The 23,031-nt window shown below is 30.8% G+C and overlaps 2 protein-coding genes across 2 annotated transcripts; both read right to left on the bottom strand.

Moving 5' to 3' along the window:
* Positions 1–1,564: 1,564 nt before the first annotated feature.
* On the bottom strand, positions 1,565–6,476 carry LOC126677101 (subtilisin-like protease). The gene is made up of 2 exons (XM_050371557.2): positions 5,921–6,476; positions 1,565–3,407 (listed from the first exon to the last, which is right to left on the bottom strand). Exons 1-2 carry the CDS (start codon positions 6,438–6,440, stop codon positions 1,672–1,674), a joined length of 2,256 nt encoding a protein of 751 aa, XP_050227514.1. The 5' UTR covers positions 6,441–6,476; the 3' UTR covers positions 1,565–1,671.
* A 6,305-nt stretch (positions 6,477–12,781) lies between these two features.
* On the bottom strand, positions 12,782–15,313 carry LOC126677102 (subtilisin-like protease). The gene is made up of 2 exons (XM_050371558.2): positions 14,770–15,313; positions 12,782–14,641 (listed from the first exon to the last, which is right to left on the bottom strand). The coding sequence occupies exons 1-2, from the start codon at positions 15,296–15,298 to the stop codon at positions 12,909–12,911; spliced, it is 2,262 nt and encodes a 753-aa protein (XP_050227515.1). The 5' UTR covers positions 15,299–15,313; the 3' UTR covers positions 12,782–12,908.
* Positions 15,314–23,031: the final 7,718 nt, after the last annotated feature.

Raw genomic sequence — 23,031 nt, 5'->3', positions numbered from 1 at the left:
GATTAACACAGATGGGGCTTATAACACGGCAATTGACGTGGCGAAAGCTGGGGGAATCATCAGAGAGAGTTCGGGCTCTTGGGTTGCTAGTTTCTCTTCCACGCTGGGTTCCGGATCTGTATTGGAGGCGGAGTATCGAGGTGTGTTCTTGGGGTTGCAGTTGGCATGGAGATTGGGTTTGAGAAGGGTCATCCTTGAAGTGGATAGCAAGGCTGTCGTGGACAAGATTTCGAGTCAAGCTGATGCAGGTAATATGTCTAACATAGTTAATGCCATTCGGGAGTTGATTAGAAGGAATTGGGAGATCAAGGTATACCACATCTATAGGGAAGCAAACTTTGCGGCGGATCACCTAGCTTCGATGGGTGAAGACTACGTTATCGGGTGTACTTATCATGACAGCCCTCCTCCGAGTCTCAGACATTGGATTTTGCATGACCTCTATGGTACCTCTTATAGTAGGAATGTTAGTTCCTAGTTGTCTTTAGGCGTTTGCCTCTTTCCCTTGTACCAAAAAAAAAAAGAACAGTCTAACATTTAAGATTGATAATACAAATTTCAATGTCATTTTTTTAAAAAAACAATTCGGTAATATTATATCAAATCTGAAGTAGTCACTTGTAAGAAATTTAAAAATGATAAAAATTAATTCTGATAATTTGACATGGAATATGTGTTTTGCGCTAAATATGTGCCGCCTCATTCATTCACATGATCGATAAATTACTAACACATGTGCCGCCTTATTCACCTAATCGATAAATTCTTTTAGTGTTATTATACAGTTTCTGCTGTCTAAGTGCTGAAATGGAATATGGGCAATATCAGCCACAAAAGTTGGAGCTAAAAATGTTATGGCTTCCACTATTATTGGCACTCTGTCATAGTCTCATTGGCTGTTTATTGTCTTTATTAGGATGTTAAAGATGGGTCCATATGTCACCATAATTGGAAATGTTCAATCACATTCCTTGTCAAAGTCATCTATGAAAGAAACAGCCTATCAATTCACATTATTAATAATTAATTATTGAAATATATAAATTGAGATGGTCTAATGTCTTAAAAAACCCCGACTTTTTAGCCCCTTTTCAATCATACCCTGACGTTGAAAATTTGTCAATTGTACCCTATTTTGTATTTTTGTGTTTCAATTGTACTCTGAAAAATTAAATTAACGTCTTTTGCGTTTGGAAATTTGTTTAAAACATTCTCCATGTCTCGCATATATTAATTGTATATTTTTAAAATTTATTTAAATTTAGTTAAATTAATTAAAAATTTAAATTAGTGTTAATTTGATTATGGTTTTTAGTTAGTTTTTAAAAATAAAGGACTTATTTGTACTTTTTTGAATAAAAAAGAATTTAATTTCATGTTTAAACTTAATTAATTGAATGATTTCATCATTTCAGTAAAAAAAATTAACAAAAATTAAAATATTGGGGTACAATTGAAAATGGAAAATTCAAAAGTGGGTAAAATTGACAAATTTTCAACGTCGGGGTGGAATTGAAAAAAAAATGAAAGGTGAGGGGTTTTTGAGTGATTAGGCCAATTGAGATTAAATGCAGAAACAGCTTATCTTGGGTATGTTTACTATTATATTTTGTTGATTACAAGTAAATCACTCTTTTCAGCATTACAATTATACAATTACTTATGCACTGCTTATTCAAATAAAACAGCAATTGGACTTCCAACAATATACCCATCAGCCACCCATTTCAGGTATCCTTGAGCAAAATGTAGATTAGCATTCCCTTTTCTGCTAAATGTTATGGAGTATGTAGCATTCTGTTTTACTCCGCTAAAACTAATCGTGCGAGGGATGACCTTAACATCGACATCTTCAGGCTCGACAATCTCTAGATTGTAATTTGAATGTGGCCGGCCGATATTTGTGACAGTTCTTGTGTATGTCTGAGGACTAGACCCCAATTTGATGGAAAATGAAGGGTAATTCAGCTGAGCTTCAGGTATGCTTACAACATTTGAGCACTTCACTCTGCGGTTTACAATGACTCGTATGTGTTTGTCGGAATATCCAAGACCACATAAGTAAGGAATGTAATCATCGGGTTGGATATCGTAAATAAGCCCCGGATCATTTGCTTTTGACGGATTCACATGGCCGGAACCCATATCGAAGACAGTAGCTGAAACGAATTGTTGATCGTAAATAGCCTTGCCTCCTAGGTTTTTTAAATCTGCAGTGGTCATAATGGAAGATTTTATGGCAGCTGGTGACCAGTCAGGATGGGCACTTTTGAGCAGAGCAGCAATGCCACTAAGATGTGGACAAGACATTGAAGTGCCTGATTCTGTATTAAACCTGTTTGTGGTATTATCTTCTGAAACTGGCCAGGCGGCTAAAATTCTGACACCGGGACCGATTATGTCAGGTTTCAGGATTCCAGGGCTCGCAACGCTAGGACCTCTCGATGAAAATTCTGCAACTTGAGGAGCATCTGGCAAGCCAAATACTGTACCTTCAAACAAAATTGTCGCCTCCGGTGATGATGTCGAGTTTATATATGTTTTAATTGCGGATCCTGAACTGTAACTTACTAATGATGCAGGAAGATTATAAACATCTGGATCTATTTGAAACCCATCAATCTCATCGTTCATTAAAATCATGGCAGCTCCCCCGTTGTCTTTCACTTCTTGGCCATCGGAAAATCCGCCCTCACATAAAACTATCTTGCCTTTAACATCAACATTTTTTAATGATCCTGGTGAGCAGAATTTAGCCGATGCATTTCCATTTGCGCCTGCATAAACAAGCGGAAGCAACTTTGAAGGAAAATCTTTTGGCTGCGTAAGTGATTCACCGTCTAATAACTCTGTTTTGTTTCCTAGTAGAACTGTTGCTCTTACAGCTCTGTCGACAGTACTTGCTCCTACCGTCAGAATCCATGGAGCTTCATTTGATAAGGAGCTATTATTAGGCCCCATATTTCCTGCCGAGCAGCTGACAAAAATACCCTTCTGAATAGCTGCATATGCACCTAATGCTATTACATCATCGTAGAAAGGGTGAGAGCCAGTTCCGAGTGAAAGCGAAAGAATGTCAACACCGTCGTCAATGGCAGCATCCATCGCAGCCAGTATCTCACTCTCCCCTGCTTTTTTTGCTCTGCCGGAAACTTTGTACATTGCCAAGTGGGCTAAGGGCGCCACACCAATCGCAGTGCCGTTGAATTGGCCAAAGTAATTGGCACCTTCGACGGGACTTCCTGCTGCTGTGCTAGCCGTGTGTGTTCCATGGCGGACTTGGTCCAACATGTCATTACTATTAGTAGCAAAATTTCTTGCACCGATGAGCTTATTATTGCATGGTGATGTCTCATTCAGTTCGCATTTTCCTTTCCATTTTGCCGGAGGACTAGGCATGCCCTTACCTGTTATAAATAAAGAGAAAATTAGGAAAAATACTCTCTTTTTAAAAATAATATGATTTCCTACCTCAATAAGAAAAAGATAGAGAAAATACCTCACCCTTTTAATATAGTTATTTTTTTACTCTATAACATGTTTATATTAGAATTATACCTACTTTTTATTATTATTTTACTCTAATCCTATTTCTTTTACTCTAATCATATTTTATTATACCACCTGTCATTTCTTTGTTCTCTTTCTCTTTCTTCTCTCTTTCTTCTCTCTTTCTCTTCTCTGCTTTCTTTTTTTATCGCCATTTTTCTTCATCTTTTTCTTCTTTCTTCTTCTTTTCTTCTCCATTTTTATTCCTTTTTCCGTCGTTGTTCCTTCATCGATCCGCCGTTGCTCCGCCATCGTTACGTCGTCGCTCCTTCGTTCTTTCATATTTGATTTTAGCGATTTTTTTCTTAATTCGTGGTAATAAATACAATTTAATTTAACTTTCAGATCTATATAAATTAATCTTGATTTTTTTAACTTTGGATATAAAAATCTGCAAAAAAACGATGTTATGATGAAAAAAACGATTTTCTGCACAAAAAAACGATTTTCTGCAGAAAAACAGCATCTGATTATCATATGATTATCACTGCATTATCATGCTATTATCATAAAACTGAAGAGAAAAATATTTTTTTTTATAAAAAAACAACGTCTGATTATCATATAAGTATCACTGCATTGTAACACTATGATAACGAAGTATGATAAAGTTATGATAATTGGATGATAACGTACGTGAAAATATACTTACAAAAAAATTCATGAAATCAGTGATAATCATATGATAATTAAATAATAAAGTTATGATAATAGTATGATAATATGATATCTATATTAGAAAAAAATACAGAAATAGTGTCATATGATAATGTTTTATCATATGATAACGAGATGATAATATTTATGGAACATATATGATAATATCTATGATAATGTATGATAAAATAGTTTCTGATTATCATATCGTTATCATAACACTGGAGTATGATAATTAGATGATAATGAATTATTGATAAATTTATTATAACTGGATGATAACGTACGTGAAAATAGAATTATAAAAAGATTCATGACACCAGTATGATAACCAGATGATAATAAAATAATAAAGTTATGATAATAGTATGATAATATGATACCTATATGTAAACAAATCACATAAAAATTATGATAATGAGATGATAATGTAAAGATAATAATATGATAATATGATACATGTATGAAAAAAATAATTACAAAAAAATTATGATAACGAGATGATAACGTGAAGATAATAGTATGATAATATGATACATGTATTAAAAAAATAATTACAAAAAAATTATGATAATAAGATGATAAGGTGACGATAATAGTATGTTAACATGACCTTATTATACTTCATTAAATACTATTTTTTTCATATTATCATCTCGTTATCATAATTTTTATGTAATTTTTTTCATATAGGTATCATATTATCATACTATTATCATAATTTTATTATTTTGTCGTTGTCATAACATTATCATTTAGGTACAATAATACATTATCATGTCGGTATCATATGATTATATTATGATAATGAGATGGTAATACAGTGATAACAACATGATAATCAATTTTTAAAAAAATCTTCCTTTATGCAGTGTTATGATAACAACATGATAATACAGTGATACTCATATGATAATCAGAGACTGTTTTTTTTATATATATATAAAATCATTTTTTCTGCAGTGTTATGATAATCATATGATAATCAGATGCTGTTTGTTGCAGAAAATCGTTTTTTGTGCAGAAAATTATTTTTTTCATCATAATATCGTTTTTTCATGCAGATTTTTAGATCTAAAATTGAAAAAAAAAATTAAGAGTAATTTATTTATATTTGAATGTTAAAAAATCGCAATAATCACCATGAACTAAAGAAAAGTTTGCTAAAATAAAGAATGAAAGAACAATGGAGCGACGGTGGAGCGACGAAAAAACGGCGGCGTAGCGATGAAGGAACGACAGAGAAGAAAGAAAAAAATGAAGAAGAAAAGAAGAAATAAGAAAAAAAATTTGACGAAGAACAGAAAAGAAGAGGAAGAAGAAGAAGAAGAGAGAGGAGAGAGGAGAGAGGAGAGAGAAAGAAAAAGAAAAGAAAATGTGAAAATATGACAGTTGTCATATGACAAGAGTAAAAATATATACTTGGAGTAAAAAATAATAAAAAGTAGGTATAATCATAATATAAACATGCTTTAGAGTAAAAAAATAAAAGTATTAAAATAATGAGGTATATTTTCTATTTTTTCCTTATTGAGGTAGGAAATCAAATTATTTTAGAAAATAGAGTATTATCCTAATTTTCTCATAAATAAATGCGTTAGAATGAATTTCGGTCCAACTATAAACAAAACAACTACTGTTTGTCCATTACTTCTATAAACTCATAATCATTCTATTCTTTGTATTTTAGCAACGTGGGATATTTTTATATTACCGCTAAATGAGGGATGATCGGGAGTTATTCCGCTATCAATCATTCCGATTATCACTCCCTTGCCGTAATTCGAATATTTCCAGAATCCAGAATTTTGCTGCAGACCCAAGAAGCTAGGCGTATGAGTCGTATGCAGAGGTACCATCCTTTCGGGGCGAGCAAACACAAAATTTTCACTTTTCTCCATCGCTTTTGCTTCGTCTGCCGTAAGTTTTGCAGCAAAGCCAGCCATCACATGGCGGTAAGAGTGAAGCAAGCGTGGTTTGTCCGAGTTCAATTTGGAATCTGGTAGAAATGTTTGATACCAGTCTTCTAAATTAGCAAACTGTGTGAACTCTGTTTCTTCAGATTTCTCTAAGACAACAATATAAGTCTGTAATGAGTTGCTGTCTTGATTAGTGATTGATGAACAGAAATTGAAGAAATTAAGGACAAGGAGGCACAATAAAAACAGTGTTGTTTTCTCCATATTGTTTGGAGGGAGAAACAAAGAAAGCTGTTGTGAGCTTCTTACAGTCATGTTGAAGCTTCCTTTTATAAGTAGTATTATATGTTTTAGTTCATTGGGTTCGAACTCATAATCCCATAATAAACACTTCAGATGGTCCCAATACATCAACTTTTGTTAGTAAATGCCAACAACTTTTTCACAAAAGTCATGAAATGTGTTGTCCGTTTGTTTTTTTTAATAAAGTTAGTTTTTTAAGCACTATACTAAAGAGATTTTATTAATTTTAAATATATCGGTGAGAACCTAACTTAATGGTTAAGGCGTCTTGAAATGCATTGCGACTAACATCTAATAATTGAGATTTTAGTAGGTCTATCTATGTGAAAAAAATTAAATATTACTAGAGGTTAGACTAGTAATCTCCTTTTAGTTAAATAGATAATTGTTCATCTTATAAATTTAATAATCTTATCGGCATTAAATTTAATAGCGTAATTATATCCATTTTCTAATTTTTTTAATTTAGTCATCTTTATAAAATAATAATTAAATATGAAATAACTTTAATTTTGTACTGCTGAATGGGCATCTACATTCGACACCCATTCTATTTTCTAAATTTGTTTATATAGTTGACGCACTTTGTTTTTAGTGTTACGCCTTATAAAACTTAAAAGGGAGTTGGCCCTGGCGTGCTGCCAAAAGTAAGAGAATAATTAGTTGTGGTTCACTAGTCTTTGCAGCGTCAGCCGTCAAGTGTGAAGTCGTATATTGTTCTTCATTATCAATTTGATTATTCGTCAAAAAATTGGCCACAAATACCACTTGAAAAATGCTTATAAATAAGCTTAATCATTGGAAAAACTGGATTCTATCTTTTTATTTTGTGTGAATTCAATTGGATTCTATCTTAAGAAGCTGTAGAAGTACTAATTAAGTATATATTCCAATTATTCATAAAAAAGAAGTGTATATTCCAATTCCAGTAGAGGTCTCAGTTATAAGATATAACACATCTACAATGATTTCCACTCAAATAAGTGGAGTAGAAATTTCTTTGTGTTTTTTTTTAAATATTTGGTGATTTTAATTTTGCACAGAAAATAAAACTTTTATATTTGAATTGGTCAAGAAAATTACAAAAATTATTTAAATTTACATTTATAATATAAATAAATTGATTTCGTATGGAATGAAAAAACTAATATTTTAAAAAATCAAAAAATAAATAAAAAAGAATTGATGTCTGAAAAAATATTTAAATTATATATATATATATATGGGTGATTAATCCGTAGGGTATTCATAAAATAAATAAATCCTTAGGGTATTTAAACTATCATTTTTCTAATTTTGTGACTAAACTTTAATTTTTTATATTTTGGTTAGTAAACTTTAATTTTTTTTATTAACTCGTGTGAGAAACGGGTGATCACTCATGGTGACAGTGGAATTAATTCGAGGTGTCAAGTTATAATTAATTGGCCATTAACGTCTAAAAATAGAAAGTTGACAAACTTTAATATATCTTCTGTTGTATGCAGTAATTAAAATTAATTTATAAATATGAGAATTAATTGAATTATAAAAAACTCATATGAATCATTATCCTAAATTATTCATAATGTTTATTTTTTATTTTTAATAATTTAGTCAATAAAACTTCAAAAACCATTATTTTTAGTTTAAATAGTAGAATACTTGATTTATTTGGTACTAAACTTATTATCTATGGAATCGATACTTTACTTACTTTTTATTACTTATTTGCGATAAACTTTATTCATTAAAATGCCAGTGGTTCATCAAGTCTTCAAAACACTGAAAGCATCCATATTAATTTGAGTTAAGGTATAAGTGTAAGGTTTAATGATAAGAAAAATCAAAACTAACAAAAGCACCTCTAACCAAATTTTATTAAATTTTTTAATTATAACTAAAATGGCATTATATGATTTTATATTTAACCAACTCATTTGTTTTTAATTGCAAGGATTGAATAAAATTAAACTATTATATTGTCTTTTAGTAAATCTATCATTTATGAAATAAAACCATAAAAATCCTAAATTAACCATTTTAATTTTAGGATTTCATTTTCCTATCCTTTCACCAACCAAATAAGTCAGCTAATTAAAGTATCATAACGTCCACCAAAGCATCAACTTATAATAGCCTTCGATTTCTTTTATAAACCACACAACCAAAAAGATTTCTACAATTTTCTGATTTCCATGGCAACATTAACATCAAAAAAAGTTGCATTTTTTATGATTGTTGTTGGAATAGCAGCTCTTGTTCCAACAGGAAGTTCGAGTTCAGTTTCGCATCCAAAATGTTGGTCGGCTCTTGAAAAAACGTGGTGCGTTTTTATGATCGAGGAGTCGCTTTTGAATCGAGATGCTGCAACGCTGCCCCATAATTGCTGTAGAGCAGTCAAGAATATGACGCAGAATTGTTGGATTCAAAAGTTCCGTCCATCTTCCAAGTATGGTCGTGGCCTTAAATTTCTTCAAGATAATTGCTTTGAGGGAATGAATTAGTATTACCTTTGATGTTTGTATGGAAATCAAATGCAACTTTTTTATTATCAATAATTGATTTTACTAAAGGCATCTCCAACAAACAAGGGTCATCAATATTAATTTGATGACTCCATACCCTTTTTTCATACATTCTATTATCGAATTATGCGATTTTTCTTTTGTATCACCTAATCACTATTCATAATATTGTATTATTTGATTAATTTACATTTTAATACTTGTAATTTATCTTTTATTTGATTGAAGACTTTATTTAATTAACGACTTTAATATAAATAAATATTATACTATTACTATATTAATATAAAATAATTTTACACACGAATATAAAAAATATCTTAATCATATAAATAATTTTACGGGACGATAACTTAAATACAAAACATACTACTATGATATTACATAAAAATATTATATTAATTGGATGGATATGTAACAAAAATAAATTTATGGGCGTAATTGGTAAAAAAAATGTATATTAAGTTAGAGATAAAAAATGATTAAATGATTAAATCTAAAAAGATAAATTTTTTGGCATTGGTTTAAATAATCATTGTTTGAATTGATATTTGATTATCTAATTTTGATGACTCTTGTTGAAGATAAGTGAGTTAGCAATTTTGAGAATCTCCATTAAGTCGCCATTTGGTAGCTATGATGCATGAAAACCTTGAAAAAAACTGTCTTTTATTTTATTTTCATCAAAACTCTCAAAAACTTGTATAAAATACTTTTGGCCGTTTTAATAAAATATAAGAAATTAATTTTTTTCTTGAAGAAAACTTATTTTTTAAAGGGAAAAAAACCTAAAGGACAACAGGTGGTATTCCAATTTGGAATGAGAATTTTATTCTTATTCTAATTTTTCATTTTAATTTCTGAATCTAGTACCTAAGTATAAAATTAAGGGTTAATTACATATAAAATCACTACCTTTACACGAATTTTCAAAAATAACACGACCTTTAAAATGTGTCAATTCAGGGCATCACCTTTCATTTCTTTTCAAAAACAACATGGGCACGTTTTTTGATAAAATTTTGCTGACTTGGACACCCGATGAGAGTGCCATGTGTCACGCAAAATGCCTTTAAAAATGTGCCCATGTTATTTTTGAAAAGAAATGAAAGGTAGTGCCCTGAATTGCCACGTTTTAAAAGTCGTGTTATTTTTGCAATTTCGTGTAAAGGTGGTGATTTTATATGTAATTAACCCTAAAATTAACCAATGAATATGATTCCACTAAGATCCTTATTATACAAAATAGAAAAAATATTAATATCTATAATAAAAAATGGTATTAAGATGGCATTTCCTTTTAATTTCTAAAATTTAATGATAGAAAATTAAAAATAAAATTAATTAATGGGTCATGAATCGATTTAGAATCAGACCTTGGAGTTGAGTTGGGATTAGGGCTCAATGTTAGAACTCGATTCATGATTCGGGGTCAAAACTCAAAATTCAGGTTAGAATTTGAGACTCGGGGTCGGACCGGGACTCGATTTAAGGTCATGATTCACTTTATAATTTGATGTAGAAACTTTTAAATGAGTTGGTTCTTGATTTTTTAGAAAAATTAGGATGTCTACTTTTTCTTTTATGAAGAACAAAAACTCGTTATAAGTCTCTAAATAGTCCAAAATCGTCAATTACTGCACAGGGGTCAAAATCACAAATATGTATTTGTGCTCTCGGCGTTTATTTTCTTCATATCTACGAACAACTTTCAATTATACTCACAATTATGATCATGATGGCTTATATAATGCTAAAAATTCTTCTAAAACATCAACAATGTGCTTGAAATATTTATGAATCAAATGAAACACGAAACACTCAATATAAACAACAATTATATGATATAGTCGCCAAATTACACATGAATTATAAGAGTAATTCTACTCCTATCACTTGCGACCTCAAGAAGCAAGCTTGTGACCGCAAGAAGAGAACTTACGACTGCAAAAAACCAAGCTTGCTATCGTAAGATAGCTTTGAAGTGCCTTGCGCCATGGCTTGCTATCTCATGCAATCCTGGAAATGCATTCTGCATTTGGGTGAAATGTCTTGTGATCGCAAAGGCATAGCAAGGCCTCAATCTTCATCTCAACACACTCAATTATACTCTTCTTAGCTCCGGCCCATTCAATCCCAGACACTTTGTTTGTGCTCCGAAATGCTTCGAACATTTGACCTTGAAAAATGCTCAAACATAATAATAAGATATATAACACTCTAAAATACGCAACAAATTCACAATTAACAATAATAGAACACCTAAAGAATATGAGCATTTCTACTTCTATCTAAGATCAAGGTCAAAATTCGGGATTGGGGCCGAGATTCGATATCGGGTTTGGGGCCCGAGTTTGATTCCTAACTCGACCGAGACTAGAATTTGTGTTAGACTCGAGACTTATATTAAAGTTAGGGTTGGCTCCAGAGACTTGGATCGATGGTCTAACATTTAAACTAAAATTGGTAACTTTATAGTAATTAAATCTTGTTTTATATATAGTAAAATATACCAAATTAAAGTGTCAGATTTCGGGTAATTTCTTTAAGAATTTCTCACATATACAGAGAAAGAAATCTAGTGGTAAACTTGATAGCTAAAAAACAGGTTTCTTCTAGTTCGTTTCTTTAGTGGGATTTAGCTCCTTTTTTTGTAATTATTTAATTCAAAGAGATTTTAGTAGGCAGACATCTTATAGATTCTGTCAGTCTCTTGTTTTTCTTTATTTGACATTTGATTTTTATTTTTTATGATATTTTAGGATTTTTAAAAGCGTGATGTAAACGCTAAAAAGGTGTCAATCTAGCTAGTTGAGATGCTTTCACTAAAAAAAGATGATGGTACAAAATGTATCCAAAAAGGTACCTAAAAGTAAAATGGGATATAAAAATCTGAAAATAAATAAATTAGTTTGATACTTCTACCTATAAATAATTACATAAATACATTAATAGAATAATACGTATAATTAATTATCTTTAAATTTATTATTCGTATTATCCACAAATCACAAATTAGAATTCTTGTTCTTCTTTCTTAAAAATATATATTACTACAAGTTATTGATATAAGCAGCATTCGAGTCCTTCCAAATGCACCAAATTTTTCCTTTCAAATTGTAATAAAAAAAATTCTAAATTATTATTGTTACAAACTTAAACTTTAATTATATTCAGGTATTAATTTTATTAATTGTCAAAAAATGAATAGTAATTTGTTTATATGAAAATATATTTTTTAAATACTAGTAATAAATTTAAATACATCATTTTTTTAACTTTTTAATATTTATAATTGTATTTTGTAGTTATATTATTTATACGTTTTGATTTTATATATTTTGAATAAATCTATTTTTTTCCCGGTTTAACGTAGCTTGGTGGTTGAAAAAGTGATTAAATAAAAAAAATTTAACTGACACTAATTTTGATTTATTGTTGGCAGTTTTCCAAAACTCCAACAGTTCTGAGTTGATCCACATCTCATCTAAAAATCTTCAATACCATTAATTTTAATATTTTATTTAAAAAGTCTAACGTTGAAGAATACTAACACAATTTTGATGTCCCAATACAATTTCTGCTTGCCAATTGCTGAAATGGATGGAATATGGGCAATATTAGCCACATAAGTTGGAGCTAACATGTTATGGCTTCCACTATTATTGGCACTCTGTCTCATTATGGTCTTGATTTCAATGATAAAGATCGGTTCATATGTCACCATAATTGGAAATGTTTGATCAATTTACTTGTCAAAGTCGTCTTTGAAGAAAATAGCTTATGGATTCACATTATTGATAATTAATAATTGAGATATATAAATTGAGGTTAAATGCAAAAACATAGAACAAGGATAGAAATTTTCATTTTAGCTTTCTTTCATCTTGGGTCTGTTTGATATTATTATTTAGTTAATTAAAAGTAGATCAATCTTTTCAGCATTACAATTATATATTTACTTATGTACTGCTTATTCAAATAAAACAGCAATTGGACTTCCAACACTATATCCATCAGCCACCCATTTCAGGTATCCCTGACCAAAATGTTCCTTAGCATTTCCTTTCTTGCTAAACGTAACCGAGTATGTAGCATTCTGTTTTACTCCTCTAAAACTAATCAAATGAGGGACAACCTTAACATCCACACCTTCTGGCTCGACAATCTCGAGTTTGTAAGTTGAATGTGGCTGGCCGATATTCGTAACAGTTCTTGTGTATGTCTGTGGGATAGAACCCATTTTGATAGAGAAAGAAGGGTAATTCAGTTGAGCTTCAGGTATGCTGACAACATTTGAGCACGTCACTCTGCGCTGTACAATAACTCGTACGTGTTTTTCCGAATAGCCAAGACCACATAAGTAAGGAATATAATCATCAGGTTGGATATCGTAAATAAGCCCTGGATTGTTTGCTTTCGATGGATTCACATGGCCGGAACCCATGTCGAAGACAGTAGCTGAAACGAATTGTTGATCGGAGATTGGCTTGCCTCCGAGGTTTTCTAAATCAGCAGTGGTCATAATGGCGGATTTTATGGCAGCCGGTGACCAGTCAGGATGGGCACTTTTGAGCAGAGCAGCAATGCCACTAAGATGCGGACAAGACATTGAGGTGCCAGAATCTGTAGCGAACCTGTTGGTAGTATTGTCTTTTGACACTGGCCAAGCAGCTAATACTCTGACACCGGGGCCGATTATGTCAGGTTTCAGGATTCCGGGGCTCGCTTTGCTAGGACCTCTTGACGAAAACTCTGCAACTTGTGGAGCATTTGGCAAGCCAAATACTGTACCTTTAAACAAAATTGTCGCCTTTGGTGATGATGTCGAGTTTATATATGTTTTAATTGCGGATCCTGAACTGTAACTTACTAATGATGTAGGAATATTATAAACATCTGGATCTATTTCAAATCCATCAATTTCATTATTCATTAAAATCATGGCAGCGCCCCCATTTTCTTTCACTTCTTGGCCGTCGGAAAATCCGCCGTCGCATAAAACTATTTTGCCCTTGACATTAACATTTTTTAATGATCCTGTCAAGCAGAATGTGGCTGCTATATTTCCATTTCCGTCTCCATAAACAAGCGGCAGCAACTTTGACGGAAAGTTGTTTGGCTGCGAAATGGATTCACCGTCTAACTCTACTTTGTTTCCTAGTAAAACCGTTGCTCTAATAGCTCTGTCAACAGTACTGGCTCCTACCGTCAGAATCCATGGAGCTTCATTTGACAAGGAGCTATTATCAGGCCCGGAGTTTCCTGCAGAGCAGCTGACAAAAATCCCCTTCTGGATAGCTGCATATGCACCTAATGCAATCACATCGTCGTAGAAAGGATGAGAGCCGGTTCCGATTGAAAGCGAAAGAATATCAACACCGTCTTCGATGGCAGCATCCATCGCAGCCAGTATCTCACTCTCGCCAGCTTTTTTATCCCTGCCGGAAACTTTATACATTGCCAAGTGGGCTAATGGCGCCACACCAATCGCAGTGCCTCTGTATTGGCCGAAGTAACTGGCGCCTTGGACCGGAGATCCTGCTGCTGTGCTAGCCGTGTGCGTCCCATGGCGGACTTGGTCCAACATGTCATTACTATTAGTAGCAAAATTTCTAGCACCGATGAGCTTATTGTTGCAGGGTGATGTCTCATTCAGCTCGCATTTTCCTTTCCATTTTGCCGGCGGACTAGGCATGCCCTTACCTGTTAGAATTAAATGCGTTCGAATGTAAGAGTCCGTATGCATATAAAATGAATTTGGATCCAACTATACACAAAATGACTACTGTTAGTCCATAAATTTTATAAACTCATTGTATTCTTCGTATTACCGCTAAATGAGGGATGGTCAGGAGTTATTCCGCTATCAACCATTCCGATTATCACTCCCTTGCCGTAATTTGAATATTTCCAGAATCCAGAGTTTTGTTGCAGACCCAAGAAGCTAGGCGTATGAGTCGTATGCAGAGGTATCATCCTTTCAGGGCGAGCTAGCACCAAATTTTCGCTCTTCTCCATTGCTTTTACTTCGTCTGCCGTAAGTTTTGCAGCAAAGCCGGTAACCACATGACGATAAGAGTGAAGCAACCGTGGTTGGTCCGAGTTTAATGTGGAGTCTGGTAAAAATGTTTGATACCAGTCTTCTAAATTAGCAGACTGTGTGAACTCTATTTCTTCAGATTTCTCTAAGAGAACAATATAAGTCTGTAATAAGTTGCTGTCTTGATTAGTGATTGATGAGCAGAAATTGAAGAAATTGAGGATAAGGAGGCACAATAAAAACAGTGTTGTTTTCTGCATATTGTTTGGAGGATAGACAAAGAAGCTGTTCTCTGCTATTTGTGAGCTTCTTACACTCATATTGGAGCTTCCTTATATAATATTTTATGTTTTGGGTTCATCGGGTTCAACTCATAATCCCATAAACACTTCAAATGGTCCCAACCCAATACATCAACTTTTGTTAGTTAATGGTAACATCTTTTTCACAAAAAATTTGGAACGTGTTGTACATTTGTTTTCTTTAATAATGTTAGATTTTTAAAGAGGTCTAACTGTGCCAAATTATCAATTTGCTGGAAATATATTAAATTTTTCAAAAATTTAAAATGACCAATTGTCTACCATATATTTTTTCATAAATTTGTTTAGGTTCATTCTAATCATATTTAAAAATCTATAAAATCATTCTGTCAATAAATTTCATTGGAAATCTATTTCAGTCGGTTCAATATTTTTCAAAATTAATTTATTTGATATTACAAATGATAATTTTTAATCTTTTATAAAAAAATTACAAATTCATAGACACATATGTACAAGTAAATCAAAATATAACTTTTTAAATTATCTCATTAGTATAATATTTAATAGCGCAATTTTATTCATTTTCTATTTTTTAAATTTAATCATCTTTATATAATTATATGTTGTTGGAGAATTATTTGATTACACTGCTGAATGGGAATCTATATTTTGACACCCTTTCAAAATTTGTTTGTATAGTTGACGCACTTTGTTTTTTGTGTTGACGCCTCATAAAACTTGAAGCGGACTTGGCAGTGGCGTGCTGCCAAAAGAAGAAAGAGGATTATTAGTAGTGGTTCACTGGTCTGTGTAGTGTCAAGTGTGAAGTTATATATTGTTTTTCATTATCAATTGAATCAGAAAAAATTAGAAAAAATACTCTCTTTTTAAAAATAATATGATTTTCTACCTCAATAAGAAAGAGATAGAAAAAATACCTCACCCTTTTAATATAATTTTATTTTTACTCTAAGACATGTTTATATTATAATTATACTTACTTTTTATTATTATTTTACTCTAATCATATATCTTTTACTCTAATCATTTTTTACTATACCACCTGTCACTTTTCTCTCTCTTTTTCTCTTTATTTTCTCTTTCTTCTTCTTTATTCTTCTCTGTTTTCATTTCTCTTTGCCATTTTTTTTTCTTCTTTATCTTCTTCTCTTCTCCATCTTTATTCTTTTTTCGTTGTCGTTTTTTCATCGATCCGCTGTCGCTCCGCCATCGTTTCGTCGTCGCTCTGCCGTTCTTTCATATCTAATTTTTAGCGATTTTTTTCTTAATTCGTGGTGATAATTACAATTTATTTTAACTTTTAGATCTAAGCAAATTACTCTAGATTTTTTCAACTCTAATCTAAAAATCTGCATTAAAAAGGATGTTATGATGAAAAAAACAATTTTTTGCACAAAAAACGATTTTCTGCAAAAAAAAACTGCATCTGATTATCATATAATTATCACTGTTATCATATCATTATCATAAAACTAAAGAGAATTTTTTTTTATAAAAAACGTCTGATTATCATATGAGTATCACTGCATTATCATGTATTTATCACAACACTGCAGAAAAAAAAAGATTTTATGCAGAAAATAATGTTTGATTATCATATCGTTATCATAACATTAACATGTAGTTATCATAATATTATCATATGATACCGAAATGATAATATTTATGGTACCTATATGATAATATTATGATAATATATATGATAATGTATGATAAAATAGTGTCTGATGATCATGTTAATATCACTACATTATCATGTCGTTATCATAACACTACATTATGATAACTAAATGATAATGAAGTATGATAAAGTTATGATAATTGGATGATAACGTACGTCAAAATATAATTATAAAAAGATTCATCATATCAGTGATAACCAAATGATAATAAAATAATAAAGTTATGATAATAGTATGATAATATGATACCCATTTCATAAAAATTATGATAACGAGATGATAATGTGAAGATAATAGTATGACAATGTTAATAATAAAATGATAATAGCATGATAATATGATATATGCATGGAAAAAAATACAGAAAAATTATGATAACGAGATGAGAATGTGAAATAATAATATGAGAATGTTTTATGATAATAGTATGATAATATGACACCTGCATGAAAAAAAAATTACAAAACAATTATGATAATGAGATGATAATGTGAAGATAATAGTATGATAATGGTAATAATAAAATGATAATAGTATGATAATATGATATCTCATAAAAAAAATTACAAAAAAGTATGATAACGAGATGATAATATGAAGATAATAATATGATAAGGTTTTATGATAATAAAATGATAATAGTATGATAATATGATACTTGCATGAAAATAAATTACAAAAAAATTATGATAACGAGGTGATAATGTGAAAATGATAATATGATAAGATTTTATGATAATAGTATGATAATATGATACATGCATGAAAAACAAATTACATATATAATTATTAAATAAAAAATTAAATGTATTCAAATATTTTAGAAATTTATTTTTTATTATTAACATTCTCTTAAGTAAATTAAAAATTAAAAAATAAGCTATATTAATTCTGTGAAAATATTATAATAATATTATTTTAAAAAATTAAAAAGATATAGGAAAAAAAACATCATGTAATTAAAAAAAATTTATAATTAGTTTAAAGAATGAAGGGGAAAAAATGAAAAAATTGAAAAAAAAAGGTCAACAAGTAATTTAAAAAAGAAAAAAAACACCAACAGGTGTTACTTAAAGATGAGTAAAGAAATTGGTAATTAATAAGAACAGAAGAAATATAGCATGTATGTGTAAAAGCTGGCGCACAAAGAGAGAAAGAGAGTGTGAGAGAGATTATTAGATAGAGAGCATAATCACAAATATTTATGACACAGGGAGTAATATTCAAATAAAGTTAAAACTCTGATGTATTTGTGCTGACTTTTCTATGTTGAGGTATAAAATCCTATTATTTCTTTATTTTAGGTAAATTCTTAAATCTCTCATTGAATTATTCGTCAAAAATTGGGCCACAAACACCATAGGTTTTTAGATAGTGGCACTATCGTAATTTTGATTATGACCTTTTTATATTTTTAAATGGTAAAAAGTCATAATCAAAATTACGATAGTGCCTGTTGACCCATAAATTTTGGCCCATGAAATAAATTGGGCTTAATATTATTGGACTTTTAAATATATTTAATAATTTAAAATTAATTATTAAATAAAGTCTAAATAATATTAAATGAATCATTTTGGGTAAGTCAATAAATCATACTTACCTAATATTAAAGAATATACTAATCTTTCTATTAGTTAAGTGAATATTCTCATTTAACTAATTAGAATAAATTAATTATTCTTTCCAAGTATAGAGATATGTGCATAAATACATATTCTCTACACTCCTATAAATAGGAGAGTCTTCACAACACAAAAAACACAAGATATCACTCTCAAGTCGTGGAAACTCTGCAAACAAAGCGATAAAGAAGCTCTGCATAATTTCTACAAAAAGGAGACACATAATTCTCTAGCCGGAATTCTGCAAACAAAGCAACATAGAAGCTCTGCATAATTTCTTCAAGCGACTACATCAAATCAAGCCTCCATATTCGAATCTTCATACGTTGTGTTCATCACCCGTCGAGGATTCAACCAAGTGACTACATATCAAATCAAGTCTTCATATTCGAATCTTCATACGGCGTGTTCATCACTCGTCAACGATTCAACAATTTCCTTCACTAAATCGAAGGAGATTCTACAACGGATTCAAGAACAAGCTTCAAAAGCCTTTGATCCGAAAATATTGAAGGAAAGCATCAAAGGATTTAATTTCTACACGTGTAGAAATTACCCCATAGAGATTGTACTCGCTTTTTTGATTAAATTCAATAAAATTGACATTTGTGCATACTTTCTTGTTTCTTAATTTCAGGACAAGAAATTCGTGTTAACAGTGCCACTATTTTAATGACATGTCATAATGTGATAGGTTTAGTCCATGAATGACGTGGTGGACTGAACCTAACTAAAAATTTCTCTATGATATATATAGTGAAATTGAATTCTATAATATTTAACTTTTATTTTAACAATATTTATCATATCCATAATATTTGGAGTAGATTTTTTTTTTAAAAAATATTTGGTGATTTCAATTTTGCGGAGAAAATAGATTTTTTTTTTATATTTGAATTGGTAAAAAAATTACAAATATCATTTAAATTCTCATCAATAATATAAATAAATTGATTTAGTAGAGAGGTTGATGGAATGAAAAAAAAAACTAATATTATGAGCACTTTTCATATTGATAATTTCATTGGTTATCATAAAGAAAAGGATTTTATATGTTCTTCCATTTTCTTGATTTGAATGGTGAAGTTGGATCCACATATGAACAATATGACATAAATTTTCTTAGAAATCATTCTCCTACACAAATGCTGATAATGGAATTGATTCAAATATCAAAGTCAGGTACTTAGAGAAATAGTTCCACTAGCATATGCTGTCCAAGTGTAATTAATTACTGTTACTTTTGATACGGAATGAGTGATGGTATGATGAAGATAGCAAGATAAAACTTACCAATTGAAAACAATTTGCTTCCAAAATTATCAACTGGAGTATTTAATAAAATATTTTTTTATTAATTTATAAGTTTAAATTCAACCTATAAAGAAATATTTTTTCTTTTATTAAAGTGTATTTCTATTTTTGAGGATTTAATTGGAAATTTTCTTTGAAGTTTAAGATCAATTTTTCGAATTGAATTTGATTGTAAGTATATTACATATTTTCTGGAGGCAATAAAGACATGGATTTATCAATTTAATTAATATTTTATCCATTATTAATTACCTCATTATTTTACTTAATTATACAAATCAGGTAGTTATTTGCAAAAATACATAATTTGTATAGTATTATGATAACAACAGGATAATACAGTAGTACTCATATGATAATTAGAGGCTGTTTTTTTTTTATAAAAAATCATTTTTTCTGCAGTGTTATGATAATCATATGATAATCATATGATAATCAGATGCTGTTTTTTTGCAGAAAATTATTTTTTGTGCAGAAAATTGTTTTTTTCATCATAAGATCGTTTTTTCATGCAGATTTTTATATCTAAAATTGAAAAAAAATTCAAGAGTGCTTTATTTAGACCTGAATGTTAATAAAATCGCAATAATCACCATCGGGTTTAGACCGAACCCATCGGGCTTTTTTATTTCTTAAATAAGCCCAAGTCCGACTCGAGTCCAAACCGGGCTTCATTTTTACTACCCAAATCCAGCCTTTATACTCTATTTTTGTGGGCCAAGCTGAATTTTTTAGGGCTACTTGTAAAAATGATAAAAAAAAAATCTGACCTCGCCTACAAAATAAAATAGCGGGCATTTTTTAGAGTCGGGCTCGAGCCGGGCTTGGAACTAAAAATTAGTGTCCATGCCCGACCCTAAAGAGCGGGCATGATATACCGGTGTGGGTATATCATAAAAGTGTATGCTGGCGTTAGCTTGCCAACATTTGTTACTGTTATTGAATAAGATTTTGAAGCTGAACCCAAATGAAGGATAATTGAGTTCGGCTTCATGTATGGCTGATTCCTTTGAGTATTTTACAGTTCTTTGCACGATATGTCCCACTTGTGCGTCAAAATAATCCAATCTGCATAAGTACGGAATGTGATCTTTAGGTTGGATATCGTAAATGAACCTTGGATTATTTACTCTTTGTGGGTTTACATGGTCAGAACCTATGTCTAAAACAGTAGTACGAACAAATTCTTGATCTGAAATAGGCTTGCCTCCGAGGCTATACACTTGTACAGTGGTCATGAAGGCATATTTTATGGTCGCGGATGACTAGTCATGATGACAATTTTTGAGCAAACCACATTGCCACTAAGATGTGGTCATAACATTGAAATTCTCGAGATCATATCAAACTTATTGGTGGTATTATCAATTAAAACTGGTCAAACAGCTAAAATTCTGACATCAGGGCCGTTTATGTTAGATGTCAAAACTCTAGGAGGCAGGGGGTGAGCCCGTGCAGCCGCCCCCCTCTCACCGAAAAGGTCCCAAGACCTACGATTATGCCGATTCTTCTGCCATTCTTTTTCTTTTACTTGTTAATGTAGTCGATTTAGGGCAAAATCATAGGACATGGACAAAATTTATATGGGCTTTAGTTTTTAAGTTTTGCTTTAAGTCTGATAGGCTTTAGTCTATAAACATATAAAAATCTAATGGCTTTATTTTCAGGACAACACTATTTCCAGAGCAACGTTTAATAAGATTAGAGTATTATTTTTAGTTTGACAAAATTATCTTTTTTTAATTTGAATATGATTTCATATATATTATCATTAAAATAGGGTGATTTTGTTAGAATAAAAAATATTATTCTGGCTCCATCAAATGTTGCTCTAACAATAGCGTCATCCTATTTTTATTATAAGTAATAAAAATGGTTCTTTTCCTTTATATCATTGTTAATGAATATAATTTTTTTATTTTTATTTTGTAAATTTTAAAAATAAACTTAAAGAATGAGTTAATTTCTTAAATTTATGGTTAAAATCAAAATTCAATCTAAAAATTAAACCAAATTTTTTCTATTTAACTAATTAATTTAGTTTACTTTTTTACTTTTTATTAATTTTATTTGATTCAATTTTAATAATTACATTAGAATAAATTAAACAAACCATCATATTATATATTTTTAATTTTTATTCTATTTTTATTATTTTATTAAAAAAAAGAGGTGTGCACATTCATCAGCTCAATTAAATTGAAGTGAAATCCCATGTATAATATGGGAAAAAGAATCGAACAACATATTTTCCACCCCTGATTAAATCGCATGGCCCCGCCACTCCCAAAAAGTGAAAGATAACGGCATCGCCGCCATGATTGTAACGAATGACTTTGAATTTATTACGACGCCACATCTTCATGTTCTTCCCGCGTCAAATGTAGATTATGTTTCATGACCAGCAATTAAATTATACATAAACTCAACATCATCTCTAAAAGCTATAATCTTGTTTAAAGGAACTGTTGTTGGATTGCCATATGCTCTTCAGGTTGCAAAGTTTTCATCAAGAGGTCCTATCATTGCAAGTTTTGGAGTCCTGAAACCTGACATAATCGGCCATGTGTTAGAATTTTAGCTGCTTGACCAGTTTCAGTTGATAGTACCACCAAAAAGTTTGATATGATGTCGGAAACTTCAATGGCATATCCACATCTTAGTGGGAATGTGATTTGCTCAAAAATTCTCATCCTGACTAGTCATCCACCGCCATAAAATATGCCTTCATGACCACTGTACAAGTGTATAGCCTCGAAGGCAAGTCTATTTCAGATCAAGAATTTGTTTGTGCTATTGTCTTAGACATAGGTTCCGGCCATATAAACCAAAAAAGAGTAAACAATCCAAGCTTCATTTACGATATCCAATCTAAAGATTACATTTCGTACTTATGCGGATTAGATTATTTTGACGCACAAGTAGGACTTATCGTGCAAGGAACTGTAAAATACTCGAAAGAATTAGCCATACATGAAGCTGAACTCATTTATCCTTCATTTTCAATCAAATTGGATTCAAATTCAAAATCTTATTCAAGATCACTGACAAATGTTTGTAAGCATACACTCCTACGATATATCCACCACAGGGCGTAGATATGAAAGTAGACATGTTCATGGGCTTGGATACCCGTCTGGACCGC

The sequence above is a fragment of the Mercurialis annua genome, linkage group LG4 (assembly GCF_937616625.2).
Source record: "Mercurialis annua linkage group LG4, ddMerAnnu1.2, whole genome shotgun sequence".
Lineage (NCBI taxonomy): Eukaryota > Viridiplantae > Streptophyta > Magnoliopsida > Malpighiales > Euphorbiaceae > Mercurialis > Mercurialis annua.
The sequence above is the reverse complement of the archived record's forward strand: the minus strand, read 5'-3'. Positions and strand labels throughout refer to the sequence as shown.